The sequence below is a fragment of the Cydia strobilella genome, chromosome 1, assembly GCF_947568885.1.
Source record: "Cydia strobilella chromosome 1, ilCydStro3.1, whole genome shotgun sequence".
NCBI classification, from domain to species: Eukaryota; Metazoa; Arthropoda; class Insecta; order Lepidoptera; family Tortricidae; genus Cydia; species Cydia strobilella.
In genome coordinates, this window is record NC_086041.1 from 20,432,819 (window position 1) to 20,455,910 (window position 23,092).

A 23,092-nucleotide genomic window follows, 5' to 3' on the forward strand; every position below is an offset into this window, starting at 1 on the left:
AATAGGCAAAAAATTACCATCCCCCCCTTTATCTCCGAAACTACTGGGTCAAAAATGTATAGATCACCGGAAAACCTATTAGAAATGTGCAGTCAAGCGTGAGTCGGACTTAATTACTTAAGTTTTTAATCCGACCCCTAAGGCATTTCACATAAAAAATACATTGTTTAAATTGTGTAATGTACGGAACCCTTGTCCGACTCGCACTTGGCCGGTTTTTTTGTTTGAAAATTGAATGAAACAAAATAAATGCAACTGTTCCAATTGAAAAATATTAAAATTTTATCGAACCGAATAAGTACCTACTAACTATAGCTAGGACCATGAGCCAGGAGGGTAAGTACATTTTTGGCACTAGCGTCACAGTTTAGTGTTACAGTCACTTATGGATACAGATCCCAAAATTTAATATTAATTAATTTTATTACTGATAACGTTTGAATAGATTATGTGTATTACATATATTATGAGTTTGAACATTGAGCTAATTGTATTTATTTCTAGTCGTTGTTGTACTGAGCTCCGCTCCGCTTCTGATGAAGCCCGTCCTAACACCGGCACATCAAAGGACATTCCGCAGCGCCCGCGCCGGTTCGGTAGTCGACGGTCGTGATTGCTTTTTTATCGCACTTAAGCAGCCAGTGAAATGGCGATATCTGTGTGTCAACGTGATTTATGCGTTTTTACTTAATTTAGTAAAGCAGCGGTTTCTTAGCTTGATTAGATTCATGCCTTCCTTTTCAGTAGATTTTCGTTGTCGTAATTTGAAGCACTTAATTAAATCTAATTTTGGAAAGAAAGTTTTTAGGAACGTCATACCGCAATGACAATAAAAATAGCGCGTTGCGATTGATGTAATCTTTGATAACCACACATCAACACCGACGCCGGGTGACAAAATATTAAATTAAAATTTACGTTTTTTTAAATAGTTTAAATTTACAATCATCGGAGAAATTTATGCTTTAATCGGCGTTTGCGGTATATAATTCTACAAGTCATAATAAAACGTAAAAGACAATTCAAAGTGCACCGAATTATTCCAAAACTAGGTATCTCACGAAATAAAAACCGAATCTTTATACTCCTTAAGACCAGTTAAGTTACATATGAATCGATAACGCATTGCGGCGTCGTTTGCCGATTGGATCGCAAGACCATATTGATAACTCTGCAGCTGTCGGCATGAACGGATGTTCCTACATATAAAAAGCATTCAATGAGTATATATCGATTGCAATTAAATGAAAGTCATGCGTTCAAATATTCGTGGAACGTAAGTCATTATTTAACGTAAACAATTTACTGAGCATTCCAACAGGGTGTCGCTTACCTAATATTTCTGTTGTAATCGTTATGTTTATGAAAATACCTAGAAACTGATTTCTGGCCTGAGAAGAAAATCAGTATTCATGCATTTTCACATCCTTTCTTTGGTCGTCTAAACCCCTATAGAGGTTTTTGCACCAGTTTTACAAGATTTTTTTGTGTCTTTTTTACAAAAAAAAAAGAAAACATTGAACCCTGCTTTTTAAATGCCATCTTATATGAAAAAAAAGATAAGCTATATTAATATACATTAATCTTATGCTTATGGCATTAAGTCCGCCTATTGTACTGTAAGGTTTTCTTTTTTGCAATAAGGGTTAAATAAATAAGTAAATATTATTAAGACGTTCCGAATTATAGCACATTACTTTTAACTTACCTTCCAGAATGGAATCCATCGTTTGTCTGTAAAGGTTATTCCTCATCCTCACAAAGAATAGCTCCTCAGGTCTTTCAGGAAGATAATATACCACCAGTTCTGTGTGGGCTGATATTGGCTTCACTGCTTCGTAGACAGGTTCGCCCTTGACTTTTGTGCAGACTAGGTTTACCTGAGTAAAAATGCTTTGATAAGGCAATTGATTAATAAACAGCAGGACAGAACGAAATATTTTAATATGTGTATATTTTTTATATCTAGATATGAACAGCTTTCTCATATCATATTTGTATACAGGTAAAGTTAAAGTGATATGCATGAAAATATTAAATATCTACTAAAAGAGATAACATTTTTACTTACTTGTGGCCCATAATTCTCAGAGACTCGTAGAAATCGAACCCAATTGCAATGCCGGACTTGTACGCCTCCCGAAGTACATACTTCGTCAAATAGACCAAATCGGTGGCGGACCTGAGAACAATGAAAACGGTGTAATTAGAACTCAGGTTTGTAACCCATCCACTCCTGTAATGGCTGTTATTTTGCTATAAGTTTATTTGAGTTGTAAGACTATAAGTCTAGTACCTAAAACTATATATTTATTTAAAAATAATTTGGTTTGTTATTTTTTTACAGTCAGTCTTTTTATCACAGTTTTTATAAATACCTATATTCATTTGTATTTTTAACATAGCGTAGGTGTCTTAATTCGATTATATTATGGGTTACAAAGTAACCTAGTATTTCCTATGTTACGATTCTACCACACATTAATATGCATAGCTTACGAGATAAACATGAGAGCTAATTTTTCGCTCATATCCATATCAGTTCAGAGCCTTTATCAGTCTACATTCTATGAAATATACATCCTTTTCCAACTTTAGCGCTATCTGCTAGATCTTAAGCGATAATAATTCGCGTTTCTATTAAGCGTAATGGTTTTAGTATCACAGTGCATTAATGGTGAAATTGCTTCAGTGCAATATGCATAACTACATTATCATAACATGATGTAAATTGCATTCATTTGCTTAATAGGTAGGATAAGAATACATTTTTAAGCACAGAAGCGGATGAAAGTAGGTGTGTCTTGAGAATAAAATATTGTATGTGTTTTTTTAACTTAGTAATATTTGTACGCGTACTAATTTAAATTAGTTTGTACTTAGTAAAGGCAAGTTATTGCGTAAACCACACTATGTATAATGTTAAAATTACGAAAACATCTAGTTTTGTGTTAGATAAAGTTACCAAACTTGTTGACATACTTATAAAATATAACTTGTCCATGTTTTTCGCTACAAATAATAAGATATTGCTAAATACTCTTAGAAGTATTAGAACAAATTAAATATTTTTTTAGTAAATCTTTTTATTTGTTTTATTTTAAGTAGAAACACTACTACATAAATTATAAACTGAAATAAATGTCATAGCATAAGAAAAAGTGACCAAGGCCTCCAGTGCCCCAGGCTGGAATCGAACCAGCGTTCTCTGCTACTCTCTCTACTCTGTCTCTCTCGCTGGCTCGGAATCACCTGTTGATTGGTTTAGAAGGTCGAACCATACTGTTCTACCTTAGGGATGGCCAGGGGGCTATATACTTGGAAAAATTCGACCTATGCTGCCGTGACCCAGGTGGCCGAATGACTCAGGCACCTGCCGCGATAGCAAAGGACGCTGGTTCAATTCCAGCCTTGGGCACTGGGGGCCTTGGTCACTTTTTCTTAGTATATGACATTTATTTCAGTGTACATTGCTCCATAATGTTATTTACATATAGTCAGGATGCCTTCGAGTCAAGTAGTATTAATCTTATTTGAGTTTATTATAAATTCCCTTGGCATGTCTACGCCATTTTGAATATTAATCTATGGCGACAGCTAGCTTTGAAGTAACCGCCGCGCTGGAGTTATACATAATGACGTGAAAATTGCAACAAGTATGAGTAAGTTTGCATGGACCAGCGCCCTGTGTAGGTAATAGTTCTAGACTTACTTATAACAATTGTTCTTAGCATTTTAAAAAAATAAGGTAAATTAAGTACTTTATATGTACAAGTACCTATTGGTATCTAAAGCATTTTATGTAATACCCCATATGCACATTATATATTATATTTTTTCGTAATTTAATTTATGCTTTACAACTTATTTACATAGATACATACGCAGTCGTTTACTTATTTATAAAGTTAAATAAATACCTATTTATCTTCATTCATTCATTTATTCCTTTATAAAACATAGTTTTACATGTCAAATACAGTATTTCATATTTTATTTAGTATCTACTATATGAAACTATTGCTTCCGCTCGAAATCTATAGGTAATTATTCTTAATTAATACGTGCAAAAGTACTAGCTACTTACTAGCTTTTGCCCGCGACTTTGTCTGCGTGTGGAGTTAGTAATTTGGGTACCTTATTTTTTATCCAATCTGCTTTTTATCGTTTCTCCATACAAAATTCCACCCCCCTTTTCACCCCCATAAAGGATGATTTCTGGGATAAAAACTACCCTATGTCCTTTCCCGGGACTCCGGACCCGGGATACCAAATTTCAACTAAATCGGTTCAGCGGTTTAAGCGTGGAGAGCTAACACACAGACAGACAGACAGACAGATACACTTTCGCATTTATAATATTAAGTATATGGATTACAGACGTTTGTTTATTTTATACTCGATTTTAGGAATACTAGTTAGTTAGTCATCAAGCAGTCTATATTGAAAGATTTAAAATATTGGTTAAAGCGAAATCTTCCTTGCAACGGTACGATAAAGAAAACTTTGAAAGTTCGTACATTAGTGTGCTGTAGAATCGTGGGAACCGTATTTGGTAAGCAATAAAAAAATAAACGAAAGGTATTATTGCCAAATCGTAATAGTTATTTACGATACAAGTGCGGAAAAGAGGAAATTCTAAACGAGTGGCGTGTTTTAAATCGACGCGAGTTGCGAATTACCTATTCGCACGTGTATCGTACAACGTTTTACAGTACATATGGCCCTTTAAACTTTCGACATATGCACGAAAAGTGCTCTTTACGCACTAGTGCGAGAAAGTAGCACCATATGTACTGTAAAATATATTTTATTTTATTAATTTAGCAGTTTACTTTAAAATCGATTAATTATTTTATTACTTTAAAATCAATAATAAAATAATTGTACAGTCGCCATCAGATATAGGTATCGGAGCACGCTCACAAATATCTGAACACGCCTATATTTTCAAGGAGTTAGAGTGCGTGCTCAGATATTTTTGAGCACCTCAGCCGCTTCCATATAACTGATGGTGACTGTACACCTTAAAACATATATTATAATTGTTTACTAATATGTCAACATTAAATGACTATATAAATCTTTTAAACACATATTTATTATAAATTATTCAGAATTGATACGAGAGTAGTGTATCAAAACATAATCAGTGATTGCTACCATATAGTTAAATATGTTAAAAAGTTATAAAAATGTAAATCTACACTAATTCTTAACACGTGAGTAGATTTGTAATATATTAGATGGTTGTTAGCATCAAATTAGAATAAAGAACTCACATAATAAAAGTCAGGTTACGATTTTAAATATTATGTCGCATGATTAATATTAGGAGTTTCTTTTATTTTCTTTCTTATAGTTAAATGTATTATTTACGTTGAACTAGCCACTTCTCTTAATAACATTAAAAAAGTCAAGGAATTTGATTTATGTACAGTACAGTGGTACATAAATCAAATTCCTTGACTTTAGCTTCTTCCCGCGATTTCGTCTGCATGGAATAATGATGATGATTATTGATAAAAACAACATTTACATAAATTTTGTAATAGATATAGGTACCAAAGTTCATTTAAATCAGTTCAGCGGTTTAAGCGTGAAGACATTCACGCTTACAACACCGCTTGTTCGGAGACTTCGGAGGTTAGATGGTAGCCGCGCATTCGTAAATTGGTGCTCGCGCCAATTAATGGGCAAAGGTTGCTATGTAGGCCCGGGGCTTCGAATACAATAAATTAATACAACACAAACATTCATAAATTGTATACATAAAAATAGAGTTTGGTAAGGTAGGTAAGTACTTAATTTTATTGTCAGTATTTCAATAGCTTCCTAATCGGTATTTTATGTTATCAGATTTTTCTACGTAGTTCGCAATTTTGATTCAATTCGACAACTAAAAATTTATCAAATAAAGGCGGTACATATAGATCACACATAACTGGGGTAAAATAAAATAAAACCAATCAGTACAATTTCATTGCAATCGCATACATAAATTAGTTTTTAGTTTAGTAATAAGCATTACATTATTACAAAATATTTTCAAACTGGTTGTTGTACTCTTGTTTTAAGCCTTGAAAGTGAAATGGAAATTTATTCACAGCAAAAATCCTTTCTAAACCAGTATCGGTATTTTCGAAGACGCGCTCTCATAAATCTCGGTACCGTTAGTCGGGCGGATGCGCAGGAGTCTGGGATATGTCAGCTTTTTGTTCCAATGACTCAGACGAAGGGTTATGTCCTAATGTTAAGTAAAAAATACCGTTTTGGTAAAATATAGGGTAGCATTATGTATTTATATAGGCAGAAATAACTAAAATAAATGTTGCTGTTGTTGTGGCTCATAAGTCCTAACTACATGGGTAAGTTTAGATAAAAAAATGCACAGCAGTAAAAAAATATAGAAACTTATGCCGAAATTCTTGTTGAAAACCTATATTGGGTCCCTTTGTTTGACATAATTATTGAAAGTCATAATGTAATGATTGTCATATTATCATTAGTCACTCTGAATCCGTTAACTTTTCAGGATTTTCCTCGGGTTATCCTATAGATAGGTTAGGTTAGTTTTGTTTTATGGCAATCCTGAAAAGTTAAGCGTTTCTGAGAAAAACCAAATTATGACTAATGATAATATGACAATCATTACATTATGACTTTCAATAATTATGTCAAACAATAGAGACCCAATATAGGTAGATGATTAAATTAGGCGTATTTTTGTTTTATTTAAATGCGATATGTTTTAAAAAGGGTACCTTACCCTCTAATTGCTGTACCTGTACCCGATAACCATATCCATAACCTGGATAAATTTAATATTGCGATTTTGATAAAAAACAAGCTTGTGGACTAAAGTCGTAATTACATTTATTCCGGCACGTAACAAACGTCTTTGGTGGTCCTACAGGTCATTTCGCTTTTCCTTATGGGGATCGATTTCTTACTGAACAACAAGCAATAATCGGTTCTTCTGAATTATTTTCTTTGATTTCTTTTGCCGATAAATTTATTAAGGGAGGTACCCTACAATTTCTATATGTATGACATTGGGTTTTTACGTTTTTTAATGTTACCTATCAAAATACCTACATATGTTCATTTTACTGTGTTTTATTCTTATCTCAAAATAGGTCACCTGAAGTTTAATTTTGCTTCTAAGACATTTTAATAAAAGTAATTAACGCACAAACGTCATTTGAAAAAAAGTGGCTCAGTAGTCCACTTTCGACTGAAGTACAATGCGAACAATCGATACGAATTCAACGAGCAATCGACTTTTAATCAATCTCCCAAATGGGCCTATCAAAATTAATTGACGTCAATCGTGAATCGGGACCTAAAAAACGTTCTTGTTTTGGATCAAGCGGTTATTGAGACGTACTGCCGTATAACGAGTATCTTACCAATTAAATGTTTTTGGGGCCTCTCAGAAAGAAGAGCTTTGAAAGGAAATACGGGCAAATTATGGTAATTTTGTAATAGGTATTATTTTAACAAGTCATGTCAATATTATACACACAGACAAGGTAGACTACCTTGCTTGTTTTAAAACCATACCTCCTTTTATAAGCTTCGTACAATAATACAAAATAATTTAAATGAAAATACCACTAACGACAATACTCGTACGATTACCTAGCGCATTTATAAAAAAAAAAAACTCTAAAATATCACGGCAATTTATACACTTTTTGCGTTCATCGTCCACGGAACCAAATTGAGTAAAACGATTCCTTCTTATCTGATTTTATAGTTAACCGATATTGTAAATCAATAAGTTAGATTCGTTTACCGCAACTCACAGATACTATGATTATATTGAGCCAAATTGGACTATGCTGATCATTTTGGGGTCTAACGTGATTGTATAATAGGTAAATTTCAAAAATATTTGGTCAAAAAAATTGTGTAGAATCAAAATAGTTTGATTAATAGCCGTTGTTGATAAAAATACAAACAAGGTACATACGAGTATATTAATATTTCAAATGAAATTAAGCAACGCAAATAGTATGGTAATATCTTCATCATCATCTTCCTAGAGTTGTCCCGGCAATTTGTCTGGTTCACTTGGGAATTGTAAAGCGTGCTTGGCAAACTTCCAAAAAATTGGCACAAAGTTGAAAAGAAATTGATAATAATAATTTACTTTTTGCGATTATTTATTCACACATCAATTAGTAATGTATTGCATTTTCTCAAGTAAGTAGTTAGTTAATTAACTACTTACCTTACCCGCGTTAATTCGTGTTTTTTAACTAGGTATTGAGTCTACCACCATCTCTTGGGTTAGGTACCGAAGAAAAGGACCCTTTAAATAACCTCCAAGCCTGCGCGTGCGGCTGCCTGGTCACGCAGAAGCGCGCCTGAGGCGTCAAATCGCTCACCGCGCACGCTCTACAAAGGTACTTGCACATTGACCTATACAAAATACCACGAGTAGTACCTACACATCATACATAGGTACAGAAAAACGTTGATATGTAGGTACTTTGTAACTGCTTTATTGCATTACTACATTTATTTTAGTTCAATGATTAAAGGAAGGTACTAAATATAAAATGACTCCCTTTGAGTGGTTGTGCTAAAGTTTATTCGTCTACATGTCCATTGTGAAATTTTTAAATTCAATTATCCTTTTATGTAAATATACAACTTGCAGGCCACTTCAAGCGTTGGTGACCCAGCGGTAAGCTTAAGGCGTGCGACTCTTGAAACCGAAGGTCTTGTGATCGAGCCCCGGCTTGTGCCAGTTAAATTTTATTGTAATTTATGTACGAATTATCATTTGATTTGATATATCACAATAAGACATATTCATATTAAGTGTATGATTTATTGTTTATTTAATACAGTGCAAGCTTACAGTACTACACCAAATTCACTTACACCCTAGAACAATAGATGTCAGGAAAATTACAAAAAAAAACATGCAAACAGATAAAATGTCAAGAAAGATATTTACAAATTCGGTCAAATAATTACAATGTAACTTTCTAGATAACAGTATAGGCAACAGTTATTAGTATCGACTCTACCTTTATCCCTAGGCTTACAATTCATTCCACTCATTCTACACACTCCTTTAGACATATAAACAGATGTGAAATACTGACAGGCGAGTCAGTGACTAGCTTCCCGTCCTGGCTTCGCTCGAGTGAATAATCTTGATAACGAGTTTCATTGACAAGTACCCACCTACTACTAATCTCTTAACTAGTATTTAATGCCTTATGGCATTACATACGTTGCATTCGATATTCATCGCTATCACTTATGATAAAGATGAGTAGGTAAGAAATTACCTAAAAGTGTTAGAAATTCACGTTGTACATAAATTAACGTTCATAAAATTATCGCTACATATTAAAAGTAAATTTTCCTTATGTCTTAACCGGAGAGCTACATTACCCAACCGTATTTCGGTGTGACCAACGATTATAATTGCTATAGGGGCTGAATTTAGTATGGTACAATTTTAGTGATTTTTTTAGACGACATTAGATTTCTGATTGTTTAGATTCTTGTTAGATACATGTTTTAGTTTGATTTCTCAACTGTTTATTTTCGTGATGCTATTATCGAAAAGAAATCATTGAGATAAATAGATGTTATATAATTTTGATTTCTGGGAGGCTACATACAAAAACAATAGTCTGTTTTACAGAGAAGTTCCGCTTGCTTGCGTGACTTTCAGTAATAGGTAGGACCCCAGCGCATTACCAATCAGTAAAGGCCTGTATTAAACGCTTTTGCAGTACGTGCATTCTTTAGTAATGCATTCATTTCGCCGCAAACAGAAGCCGAAACGAACGTCCGGGCCTCGGGCGAATCTTTTAAAGGATGCCACTAATTTATGCACCAAATGCAGTGTTCACTGCACGCTGCTACTATAAGGGATTATTTTGTACCTAAGGAATTTTATGAATATAATTATTTGCGTACTTTCGTTAAGTTAAAAAACTGCCAAAGTAAAAAAACACTGGGTAAAGGGACAGAGATTAAAAATCTTGCTTTGGGAAAAGAATACACAGGTAAATTTTTTGCAGTTTTTACGATCACAAAAAAATTGTAGGAAAAATAGATATTTTGCTACTAAAAGGGATTATTTTGTACCTAAGGAATTTTATGAATAGAATTATTTGCGTACTTTCGTTAAGTTAAAAAAGTGCCAAAGTAAAAAAAAAAACACTGGGTAAAGGGACAGAGATTCAAAATTTTGCTTTGGGTAAAGAATACTCAGGTAATTTTTTTGCAGTTTTTACAATCACAAAAAAATAGTAGGAAAAATATATATTTTTCTCATGAAATAGTAATATTTATATTATATCAAATTATTGTACCTCCATAAGACGTAAAATATTACAACTCATTAGAAAAGTCCTGCGATTGCAATCAAACATTTACACAAATCAGTGTTCATTTTACGTCCAGTACTTTCGCGTCTGTCCGACCTTACTCTTACGTGAAAACGTTGATTGCACCAAGCCCGGAGGCGATTATTTGCCGCACTTCCACCAAATTGAGCACCCGTGCGCCTGCGTTCATACCGACGAATTATGTCTGCAATATATGCCAACAACCAATTAGGCAGTTTTGGCTTGATTAGACGCGGGTGTGTTAAATGGCACCAAATTATTAAGCGATTTCAAATAGTGGCACGGTTAATTAAATTATACATTCTTGAAGAACTTTATTATTGCAACAGAAATTTTAGATGGCTGGCATTATATTAATTGCACGGCTAAGTATAGTGGTATATTTAAAATCAACATTATTTTATGTTTAACAATTACACATACACATGACATGTACCTATGGCATAACATTTGTATTTATTGTAATATAGTTCTTGAGAAATTTGTTAGCCGACAGACAAACGTTTGCCATACTGAAATTAAAATGTTTATCGTAGTACTAAATATACGTAGATTTGATAATAATTAAACTATAACAGAAAGCAAATAATGTTATCAGATATAATAATATGGAGCGGTAGGTAACCGCTCCTAATACCGCACGTGCTGTCGGTCAAGTAGAAACAATTTCTAAAACGGCGCGAGTTCGTGAAGGCCGGGGGTAGGTAATAACTGGGAATTACGGAACTGGACACATTGCCTGCTATTGCAATAAAATTGTTCAAAATGTAGGAGAAAGCGGACCATACGTAAGGAAACTAACTACTTGTTGTCTAAGATATATGTGTAAATAAGTGTTAACTATATAATTTAAATATTTTCGTTGTTAATGACAACAGGTCAACTATGGTTCACGGACAAAGAAAATTAAGTAGGTACCTTTATCTCAAATGTAGATTAAACAAGTTGAGTTTTGCTGCAGTAACTCTCTTATAAGTGAAAGAAATTAAACCATATTAAAATAAAATGTAATTTTCTTAACTTACTGATCTGAACCTTTAGTTTTTCCCGCTAACACCACTTGTATGTACCAAGCCTATCCCCCCGGCTCGCGCGGTCACAAATGGTACAGTCATGATCTAAAATTGCATCTTATTACCCCGCCTGCATAGCCGCGGTGCACTGATTGTGTACCAATTTGACAGCTACTATAGGTCCAGACAGGTTGCAGAATGAATGGAACACTTGTGAGCAGGTTCTGGGATCAGTTTTGTTTTAAGTGGCAATCGTGGCATACCTAGTATTTTTTTGTGCACTGGCAGTATTGCAGTTTTCAGTCAAAGGTATACCTAATTAAAAATCTACAAACTAAAACGATAATAATTTTGTTTTTTATGAACAAAATACGTTACGATTTTCATTAGTCTCAAACATGTAGTAGTTGTACCTACTTATCTAATTATTTATTCGATCTTATTTATTTATGTGGGAAATTGGGTATTATCCCTAATGAATGATATGTATCAACAACCATTAGCAATAATAGGGTGTTATCGTCACGCTTTGCCACCCACCCCACTCAAACCGTGCTATACTAACCGTCACGGTCGGTATTGCACGCAAATACCGTGTAATCGATGTTCTGTTCACGGTGGGCGTGCGTTACTGTAGTATTAGGTGCGAAGTGATAAGTGGGCATGACTTATAGCTGGCATATAACGTTAAGCAAAGAAGTTGCAAAATAAATTAAATACCTTTTTACTAAAATAACGATTCTTTTGAAACTATCTTTACACGCCGAAATAATTAAGTTATTGTTTATTTCAATATGCAATTTATTAAATTTAGTATGAGATAAGGTTATACGTATTTCCTGTGTACATCATAAAATAAATACTCTTAATAATGTTTTTACCGGAAGCTATTTCTTAAAAGCTGTATGATTAAAGTCTTAGTTAAGTCTACCCAAATCGTTAACTTACGTAAGTTCACAGGAAAAACGTCAGTTTTCCTTACCGAGGTCGACCCAACTAGACATTTTACAGGTTCTAGGTTCAGAAATACTTAATTTATTATTCTACGTTTGCATACCTAGGTACATATGCAACAAAGATAGATATAACTCCGTAATAGATGGATACAGTCGGAAAAAACGTGCCTCGAAAATCACGAAAATTTGATTCTCGATCAGATGGCGCCACTAGTTTTGGCCTACTCTCGTATAGAGGGCGTTGACTGTTTCGTTTGTTATTTATAATTTTAACGCGTACCAGCGAATAATTAATGCAAATAAAAAAATCATTTATCCATATTTAAATACATTTTAACGTATTTTTATAAATTTTCATTTTTAGTTTTAAAGTATGTCGATAGATGGCAGTGAATTTATAGTGGTTACAAAATTTACTATGACAGTACCGCTCTATCTTATTATATCCTCATTGATATGCAATCAACAACGGCATATCATCCTAAACTGTTTTTTTTTTTATATTAAACCTAAACAAGTTTTAGTTTTAGTTTTAATTTTAATTTTAAAAATTCGAAAAAAATATGGCGCATAATTAATGAACTGTGCGGCAAAATAAATTGTTCCATTGATGATGTAATCATGAAATATTTTAAAATGAATGAAAGAGAAATATGTAGTAATTTTGCCCAAGAATTTCAAAATAATGTAAAGAAAATATCAGTTACATGTAAAACACAAATTCTGGACCATACCGGGTTCGCCGGGGGCGCAGATGTGGCAATGAGGGTTAAAAAGGCGACATGCGACAATATTTCTAAAATAATTAAAGGTCTAAATGATAGAAAAAGCCCTGGGTATGACAAAATTCGAGTCATGGACATTAAAAAAAATTGTATTAAAATAACACCAATTCTTACTCACTTGATTAACACCTGCCTTGCCACATCGGTATATCCCGACGAACTCAAAACGGGTATAATACGCCCTATTTATAAAAAAGGAGCGCATAGTGATTGTAATAACTATAGACCAATTACTATATTGTCGTGTATCGATAAGATAATTGAGAGATACCTCGGTAACGAAATCAGTAACTTTTTGACTCAAAACAATATAATTAACAGTAAACAATACGGTTTTCAAAAAAATCGAAGTACCTCTCAGCTACTTCGCGACTTCAACAATGAAATCAACGAGCACATGCATGAAAAAAGGCATGTGCTCGTTGTTTTCATTGATTTCAGCAAAGCTTTTGAAATGCTAGATTATGAAACGTTATATTACAAATTAGAGCAGAGCGGTATACAGGGCCCTCTAGTTAACTTGCTGAAAAGCTATAATAAAAATAGACATACACGAGTAAAAATAAACAATACATACAGTGACGAAATAAAAACCGAAAAAGGCACGGCGCAGGGATCCATAATTGGCCCAACGGAATACCTGCTATATGTTAATGATATGTGCAACATAATAACTGAGGGCTCTGTCTATCAGTTCGCGGACGACACATGCATTATCACAGCCGACCGTGACATAGCTGCCGCAGAACGCATAATGCAATCCAACTTTAACACCCTCTGCAAATGGGCGCACGATGTCGGTTTAGTAATTAACGCCCAAAAGACCAAGATAATGCATATTCGTTCAGCTCACAATAAAACTACTCATAATATTACTGTATTTGCACACCAACATAGCTGCCTGCACCAGCATAATATCACAACGTGTAACTGTGAAAAAATTGAAGTGGTCACAGAGCACATGTACCTTGGGTTAATAATCGACCACAGATTCAACTGGGGACCACACATTAATTATGTGTGCGATAAGTTGAGAGCCATCCTAAGTAAAATGTCAACATTAAGATATAAGTTACCGTACAAAACCCTACGTATGTTGTACTTAGCCCTTGCTGACTCTGTGATCGGTTACGCTCTGAGTACTTATGGTAAAACCTATAAAACATATATAGAAAAAATATATAACTTACAAATAAGATTATTGAAGACACTTGTACCTAAGCATATCAAAAAGAAGTACGAAACAGACTATTCCCAACTTTTCAAATACTGTAATTTACTCCCAGTTCAAAATATGTGTAAACTAGCCATACTAACAGAAGAATATCACCATGTTACTAAACTAAAAGAACACAAAAGATGTACAAAACTAAGATGTCTACAGAACCAAAACAAATATTGTATACCCAAATATAACAACATATATGGCACTAGGCTGTACACATATATATTACCTAAAATATTGAATGATCTGCCAGAAGTTGTTTGTGCTAAATATTTAAATGGTAAACATATAAAAAATGTCGTTAAAATGCACTTATTAAAAACTAACGACACAAGCTATGTATACTAAGAATCATATTTATGATAAGATATAGGATATAATATTGTTTTTCTTTATGTTATTCTCGAACTCCCCATCGGCACACAAACCTCCATAAGGTTTTGCCTACGATGGGTCTTGTAATGATCTAAAAAACTGTAATTTGCTTCCTTATTCAATAAATTAAAAAAAAAAAAAATAGCGAACTATGTACAATGACGTTGTGACTCGGTCTACCCAACCCTCAATAAATAATACCTACATCTACAATTGAAAAAAAAAAAACTGTTAGCCAACGGAGAATAACCGTGGAGCATAACAATATGAGCAATATACCCAACAATCTTCTACTTTCCAGCATCACCATCAACTATCATTTTATATTAAAAACATGAGGTTTTCACTAATCGCCAAGCCAAGTGGCGCCCCAGCGTTGAATGCTCTTCAAGTTCATGCTATATTTTTCTATCAAAACATCGTGTTTGAGAACGACAATTGCTACGACACATTTATCATCCTATCAACTGATCAAAAGGCGTGCTATACCATTAATTGGCTCTAACCATAGGTGTTGACAGCAATGTCACGGTCTGCCTCCCACCCTGAACACGTGGTATACCGAAGCGTGAAGTGCAATACTGTGCCACCCCTCTGTCACGGTATGGTACGTACAATACCGTCCTGTTTATGTTAAGCAGGTAAGTACACGCTCACATCACACCTGTTTTCAATCTCTCGTTTTTGTCTTCTTCCTTTTGGCTTTGTTAATATGTATTGTCTTGAATATACGTGAAGCGTACTCAAAAACTAAATTATAATTCAAGATTACTCAAAACTCCTTTTAAATGTATTAAGACGTAAGTACTAGAAACTTCTATACAGAATAAAGAAAACGGTCCTTTACGAAAAAAAACTTGAAAAAAGTAATTCCATGAAGAATGTAGGTAATGTAGGATCTACTGTTTTTTATCCGATTAATTGGAAAATTTGGAAAGAAGAAGTCCCTATACATTATTTAATCTTTTTTTTTGCATGAGTAGGTATTCGGTAAAATAAATAAAGAGGTATAAAAAATAAAATTTCATAGGTTTAAAAATGTATACATATTTGCTAACCACATCTTACTTATACATTTATACATCTTGATGCCACCAGTATAGGTGCGACATAACATAACCTTAAAGTATAAACATGGATTCAATTCCGACGTTTAAATTACTTCCGAAACCAGGCATTACACCGACAAAAACCATAATCAAGCTTCTGAAATAATCAAACAAAAAGGCAAAGGCAGTATGCGTTGCTAACAATCATCCCGTCACAATTTTAATCAAGGGCCCTGCAAATTCTATCGCTTTTTTTGCCCTTAAATTCTTCCACGACGTTATAATTGCGCCAAATAACAGAGGGAAGTTCCACGGTTCGGGTGTATTATGGTTTCGGAGGAAAGATGGCTCAAATGTTTTAAATTCAGATTATTTTTGTCTCCCGTTTTTGCTACTTGTAAAATCACCTGTCTAAAGGAAAGTAGCCATAGTCGATATATTAAGCAGATATACTCGTATATCTATATCTACCTAATACAATTAAGCTTTCATATTAGACACTATTGTAATATCGGATTGTCCACCTTTCCGCGGCTTCACTCCTAAACTAACTTACCTACTATAAATGCTTACGTTTGCATCGATTATTAAGTTCCATTTGCGGCGTGCTAGCGGCATATTCGCTAGATCTGGACGACCCATTATCTTATAATTTGAAGACATTACATATTTGTAATGGAATAAACAAGAGCTTTATCGACTTCTGGTTACGCGTAATATTTTTTGTTATCATAATTACCAGACTGCACTGAGTTGAGAGAGCCTATTTTAATTCCTTTTATCAACTGCGTGGGTCTAAGGTCATAAGAGTATAAGATGTTGTTATATTCTTATGATGTTTTAGTATTTAAGTTAAGGTTTTGTAATTATTTAGTAATTGGTGGGCAGGTATTGCCTCGGTAGCCGATATATCACGGGTTCTGAATAAGGTTTAAAATTGGAAATATAAAGATGCGTTCACTGTTGTAGTGTATGGTAGTTGTATAGTAAGATTTTTAGATATAACCGAATTGTAGGAAGATAATGAAATTGAAATTTATTAAATGTTTAATAATAAAACTAAGAGGAATCTTTCAATGCCTTTAACAGTAAACTGTATACTTATTTAAGCACAAAATACTTATTTTTAATTTATTTATTTCATTTATATTATCCTAACTACGTTTATTGACAATTTTGACATTCATTTAGTTAATCTTTTAATGTTTAATTATTTAAATAAAATATATTTTTAACAATAGGTACATAGGTAATAGTAAAACTAGTTAAAAACTAAACTTAATCACTAAACCTAAATATAAATATAAACTAAATGTTTATAAAACTACCTACTGAAACCCATCCCGGGCTGTCCCCGACGCAAAGGTGCCCATCACGCCAGACGCCTTTGCATCAGGAAAAACCCGGAGCGGGGGTCAAGACCTCTTTCAAACTAGAATCACTAAAAATTAATTAAGATATCTATGAAGTTTATTATGTAGGTACGAAATTACGAATTTAACTGTTTTTTTCTTAGATGATAACAATTATACTTACATACAAATTATAGTAAATTTTAACAACACGTATCTCCTCAGAATTGCTAAATTCTGTTTAGTATAAGGAGGGGTGTGATTAGAGCTGGGTGTGTAGCCAACGTGCAATCGTTAACGCTCCGTAGCGAACGAAACGCAACTGTCACTGTCGCACTAGTAGGAAAGAACGATGAACGCTTGATTGGATTGATTGTTGGCAGTAAAGGTGAGAACGCCGCAAGCTCCGACGTCGATGTAATTTGTGCCACTGTTTGTCTTAAATGAACTTTGGAATATACTTTTAGAAATGCAAGTTCGGATTAGAAATGCGTGTGTAAGCGAAAATATGTGGTTTCGGAGAAATCATCGAAATTTCGCTCCTTATATTAATAACATTAGTTTTCAATGTTATTTATGTAATTTAGAATACATTAAGGATAATATTAATTTGTAATTGTTTCTGGTCTCGTGACTATTATATCTGAACAGTATACAACCGACTTTCATTCATAGTTTTGGAAATAATCAAAATGCAAAAGTTACATTAGTATGCCTAATCAAGAACATAATCGAGTATTTATTCTGTAACCATTAGTTTTGCACGTATGAACGTATATGGAAAAAATCGGTAGGGTCTCCTTAGTCTTTTTTTCGGTACTGAAAATAGATAAATTTTAAACTTTATACTATTAAAATAAAAATTATTTAATAACCAGTTTTTAAGCATATAATAATTCGCTTTAATCACGACATGTTGCAATCGCTCTTCTTTAAAACTTCCAAGAAGGGGATTTACTTAATTGGAGGTCTTGGAATAAGACACTGCTTAACTTAGACTCAATTTCAAAGCTTTCAAACTTACATTAAAGATTTCCTAGAACGTTAACTGGTTATGTTTTAACTGGTTATGTTACTGTACTCGTAGGTTTAGATTTTATATTCTGTTACGTCGTAGAACGCACTATAATAATACAAAACTGTTGAATGATTTGTTTTTAAGTACTTAATACTAAATTTGGAATTCATAATTAAAATTTCTTGTAAAAATTTATTCGATAAATTTAATTTCAAGTAAAAGTATTACTATAAGTACTTTTGAATTGTCAACTATAACAAGAATCTATTTTATCTCCAAACAATATTCACCGATACAAAGGTCGTTACTTTACGTAAAGGACGGCTAACACAGGTTTAGTCTGATTCCAGAACCGAACAAGAAAATAAAATACTTATTTTATAGCGACATTTGTTTCAGATAGCGGGACGGTACAAAGACTAAGAAAGGATTTTCAGTATTTATCTACATAAACGTCCCTATATAGGAAATTATATATCTACCTACACTTTCGCAGGTAATTCGATTTCAGTTTACTAACTTTTTTAACCTCATTTATTTTTTAAGATATTAACAGATCGATAGATTATTGGCAATTCCTTATATCACACACACTAATAATTATGTGGTTAGTTAGAATTTAAATTACCCATTTCCGTTTTAAAACTATTTTTCATTGAAACGTGACGTCCGATGTTTATGGGCTCCGACCAAAGTGATCGAAGAATTACGACGTAAGGTTAATCTTAATCATGATTAGTTTTGTTTTGGTTCACTATCGTGTGTCTACTCTGGCCAGCTGTCAAGCGATTATGGAATCATTTGTAATTTCATAGAGTCTTGTGTTTGATGGCAAGTGGTTCGATTTTATTGGCTTCAAATTAAAGCTTACACTAGTTACGAAGCGCCTTAATCCACAAGCGCATAGCGTTTTGGGTATCCTACAAATAGAGTGCACAATTATTTGCTTAATCACAGTCTCGTAAAATGTCGTGAACGTAAAAGGCGTTTGTCTGCTTTTTTGCTACCTATTTACGTAAAAAATGAATTCTGTTATATTATCGTTATCTACATATCTTAAAAATCTTGTAACGTAACTTGCTAATAAAAGGTTAATAATAGTTGTTACTTAATTTTCTACTAGTCATCTATAGTGTGATGCGAAAACTTTTGTTGGTATATGTTAGGTACCTATTTATCTTGTTTTAAAATAAAATACATTAGAAGTAAAACGCTTGCTGTTATAAACTTAAACCTTCAAGTCATGTTTAGCGAAGCGTCTAGTTGAGATAAGTGAGTATTAGGTCCGAACTCGTTACCAAACGAATTAGCATTCTGGATTATACCGTTACCCGATACAGATTCTTTGTCGGGATTGTTAATACATACTCTACCTACTTTTAAGGCAATTTGGAAAGTATTATCCCGATTCATAAATAAAATGTGAAAAACGGATGCTTTTTAAAGTTCCGTACCTCAAAAGGAAAAAAACAGAACCCTTATAGGATCACTCGTGCGTCTGTCTGTCCGTTTGTTACAAGCCTATTTTCTCTGAAGCTACTCGACCAATTAAGTTGTAATTGAAATGTATGTATGTTTGTGACTCAAAGACGGACATGTAACGTAAACAAATGAATTTTAAACATGGGGGGCCACTTTTGGGGGTAAATGAGAGAATTAACAACAACGTGGAAAGTGATTAATGTGGAGACTGGTAGATCAACACAAATAATGTATGATCTTAAACTGAAAATTTATGATAAAATTGTAGACTCCAATCGCACTTAAACTATCGTGAGACATATTTAAAAATATTTATCAGTACGGTTTTAACTCACTATTATTTTAGTCGCTTTTGGCGACATGTTCACGACTAGTGCATGACGTACAACCGCCGCGGACACTCGTGCCTGAGAATGGATTCCCAAAGAATCCGAAACATGTCGCCAAAAGCGACTAAAAATAATAGTGAGTAAAAACCGTACTGATAAATATATTGTAGATACCAGTTTAGATGTAGCAACATAATTTGAAAAATTCTTCACCGAGGTACCAGTTTCCACAACCAAGGACTTAAATTCATCACCCTCGTCTGCCGTTACATTGTTAGAAGATAATGTCCCAGAATATAGTAGAGACCTTCATTTTGAACATGTGAGTGCCTCAGATATAATAAAGGCGTTTAAATCAATTAATGTCAAAAAACTAGTGACCTCTGGGGAGTATCTGTCCATGCTGTCAAATCCTTAATAGAAGTTGTAGCGCCTGACTTGGCAGTTATATTTAATAACAGTGTTGATTGCGGTGAGTTTCCTGATCTAATGAAACATAGTAAAGTCACTCCTTTATTTCAATCAGGTAGCACATCCGACCCCACGAACTTTAGACCGATATCAGTGTTACCGACATTCAGTAAAATTTTTGAAAAATTAGTATTGTCTCAGTTATTGAAACATTTTAACATCAATAATTTAATGCATAACAAACAATTTGGTTTTACCTGGGGTTGCTCAACAACAGACGCTGGTGTTGAGCTAATTAAACAGATCTTCGATGCCTGGGAGGAGTCACAGGTTGCTTTGGGTATCTTCTGTGATTTATCTAAGGCCTTCGATTGCGTCTGTCATGAAACATTGATCAGGAAACTGCACTTTTATGGAGTAAGAGGATCGGCACTGAACTTAATTAAGTCCTACTTACACGGTAGAATACAAAGGGTCGATGTGAATGGACAACGATCACTGGGGTCATTGGTCTCTATGGGTGTACCGCAGGGATCAATATTGGGGCCGTTCCTGTTCCTTATCTACATGGGAACTGTGCTTACTTATGGCACAAATGGAACTGGTGCGAGTCATCAGTATGCCGATGTGGAGCACCCGAGCAGGCCGTACACCACACGGTATTTGATTGTCATACCATGGGCAGGTGGAGGATTTCACCACCTTAACCAAGGAAGCGGTACAATATCTACAAACTGTAAATCTCTGAAGTAGAGTATCACAAAAAGCCATAGGAAAAAAAACTACATTAATGACCTGCCATACCTTGTAAAGACCCACCATGATATAGTATTGTTTGCAGACGATACCTCACTTATTTTCAAAGTCAAACGACAGCAACAAGCTTACAGTGATGTAAACGATGCTATTTCAGAAGTAGTAAATTGGTTCAATATTAATAACTTATTGTTAAATGAGAAAAAGACTAAATGTGTTAAGTTTGTCACTATTAGTAACGTAAGGCATGTGCAAACAAGTGTCATTGTGAAGGACGAGGAATTGGAATTGGTTGATAGTACAGTTTTTCTTGGTATAACTTTAGATTCTAAACTCCAATGGGGTCCCCATATTGACACTCATTCAAACTTAACTGATGTGAAAACAGCTCGATTACTATATTTTAGTTACTTCCATAGCGTTATGTCATATGGTATTTTACTGTGGGGTGGTGCTTCAGAGATAAATACCATTTTTGTTCTGCAGAAGAGGGCTATTCGAGCAATATATAAAATGAACCATAGAGACTCACTTAGAGATAAATTTAAGGAAATTGACATAATGACAGTGCACTGTCAATATATTTACTACTATAGAATACTCTGTATGTACATAAAAACATTGCCAGTTTTAAGAAAAACTGTGACATACATAACATTAATACTAGAAATAAGCATAAGCTTACAGTACCCTTCACTCGGCTCCATAAAATTAAAAAATCATTCATGGGTAACTGTGTAAGATTTTATAATAAACTTCCAAATATCATCACTGAATTATCTGTTAATAAATTTAAAAAATATGTAAAACGTAAACTTATCTCTAAAGCCTATTATAGCACACAAGACTACATGAATGATGAAACACCGTGGGATTGTGATTGAAAATAATTAATTATTTATTATTGTGTTAATAATGATGAAATTGATAATTCAATGAATACCTATATTAGGTAATCCATATTTTTTGACATTTAGATTTTTATTCTAGAAAGTTTCTAGACTAGTATTTTTTATACAATTTTGGTGTTTGACGATCCTTTTGTGAATTCTTATTATTAAGTTTGACATATCTATAATAATTCAATGTTTTTAAGAATAATAATAACTGCATCAATAAATTGCTCTGATATTTAGATTAAGGTAATATTTAAAACTTGACAATTTAAAAGTGCTTGTTGCTAGGCCTATTTGAATAAAGAATATATTGACTATTGACTATATATTTTTCAAACTATATTGCGTTACATCACAACATAATATAAAAGAAAGTCGCTTGCTGCTGTCTGTCTGTCCCTATGTATGCTTAGATCTTTAAAACTACGCAACGGATTTTGAATATTTTGATGCGTTTTTTTTTAGTAACTAGATAGAGTGATTCAAGAGGAAGGTTTATATGTATAATACATCAGCATTGCACCCGTGCGAAGCCGGGGCGGGTCGTTAGTATCAAATAAAAGAGCTCATTGTGAGAATTTTAAATATGTTTTCTTTATAATTTTAGGATAAACAGTTTAGAAGTTATTCAAGAAAATAGGCAAAAAATGACCATTCCCATTTGAGCTTTATCTCCGAAATTACTGGGTTTAATATTTTGAAAAAAAAAATCACAAAATAGTTATTTTCTTATAGCTGACAGAAAAACCTATTAGAAATGTGCAGTCAAGCGTGAGTCGGACTTAATTATTTAGTTTTTGGTCCGACCTCTACGGGTTTTTAAAGACATTTCACTCACACTTCACATAAAAAAATACATTGTTAAAAATTGTGTAATGTACGGAACCCTTGGAACGCGAGTCCGACTCGCACATGGCCGCATATGTCTATTTACAATAATATTTTAAAAAAAATATTTTCTACTCTGATTGAAATTTGTATATAATATAATTACCATATGTATAAAAATCCCTCACCTCATAGGACGTGAGAAGTAAGAAATATTTATCAACCAACA

At 33.6% G+C, this 23,092-nt stretch overlaps 1 protein-coding gene across 1 annotated transcript in view; it reads right to left on the bottom strand.

Moving 5' to 3' along the window:
- LOC134746315 (zinc finger protein 177-like) overlaps positions 1–23,092 on the bottom strand; it is a 78,772-nt gene that overhangs the window by 19,243 nt on the left and 36,437 nt on the right. The window contains exons 2-3 of the mRNA XM_063680714.1: positions 2,072–2,182; positions 1,709–1,880 (exon numbers count right to left, since the gene is read on the bottom strand). Of these exons, the coding sequence (XP_063536784.1) occupies positions 1,709–1,880; positions 2,072–2,182 (283 nt within the window). The remainder of the gene's footprint in view (positions 1–1,708; positions 1,881–2,071; positions 2,183–23,092) is intronic.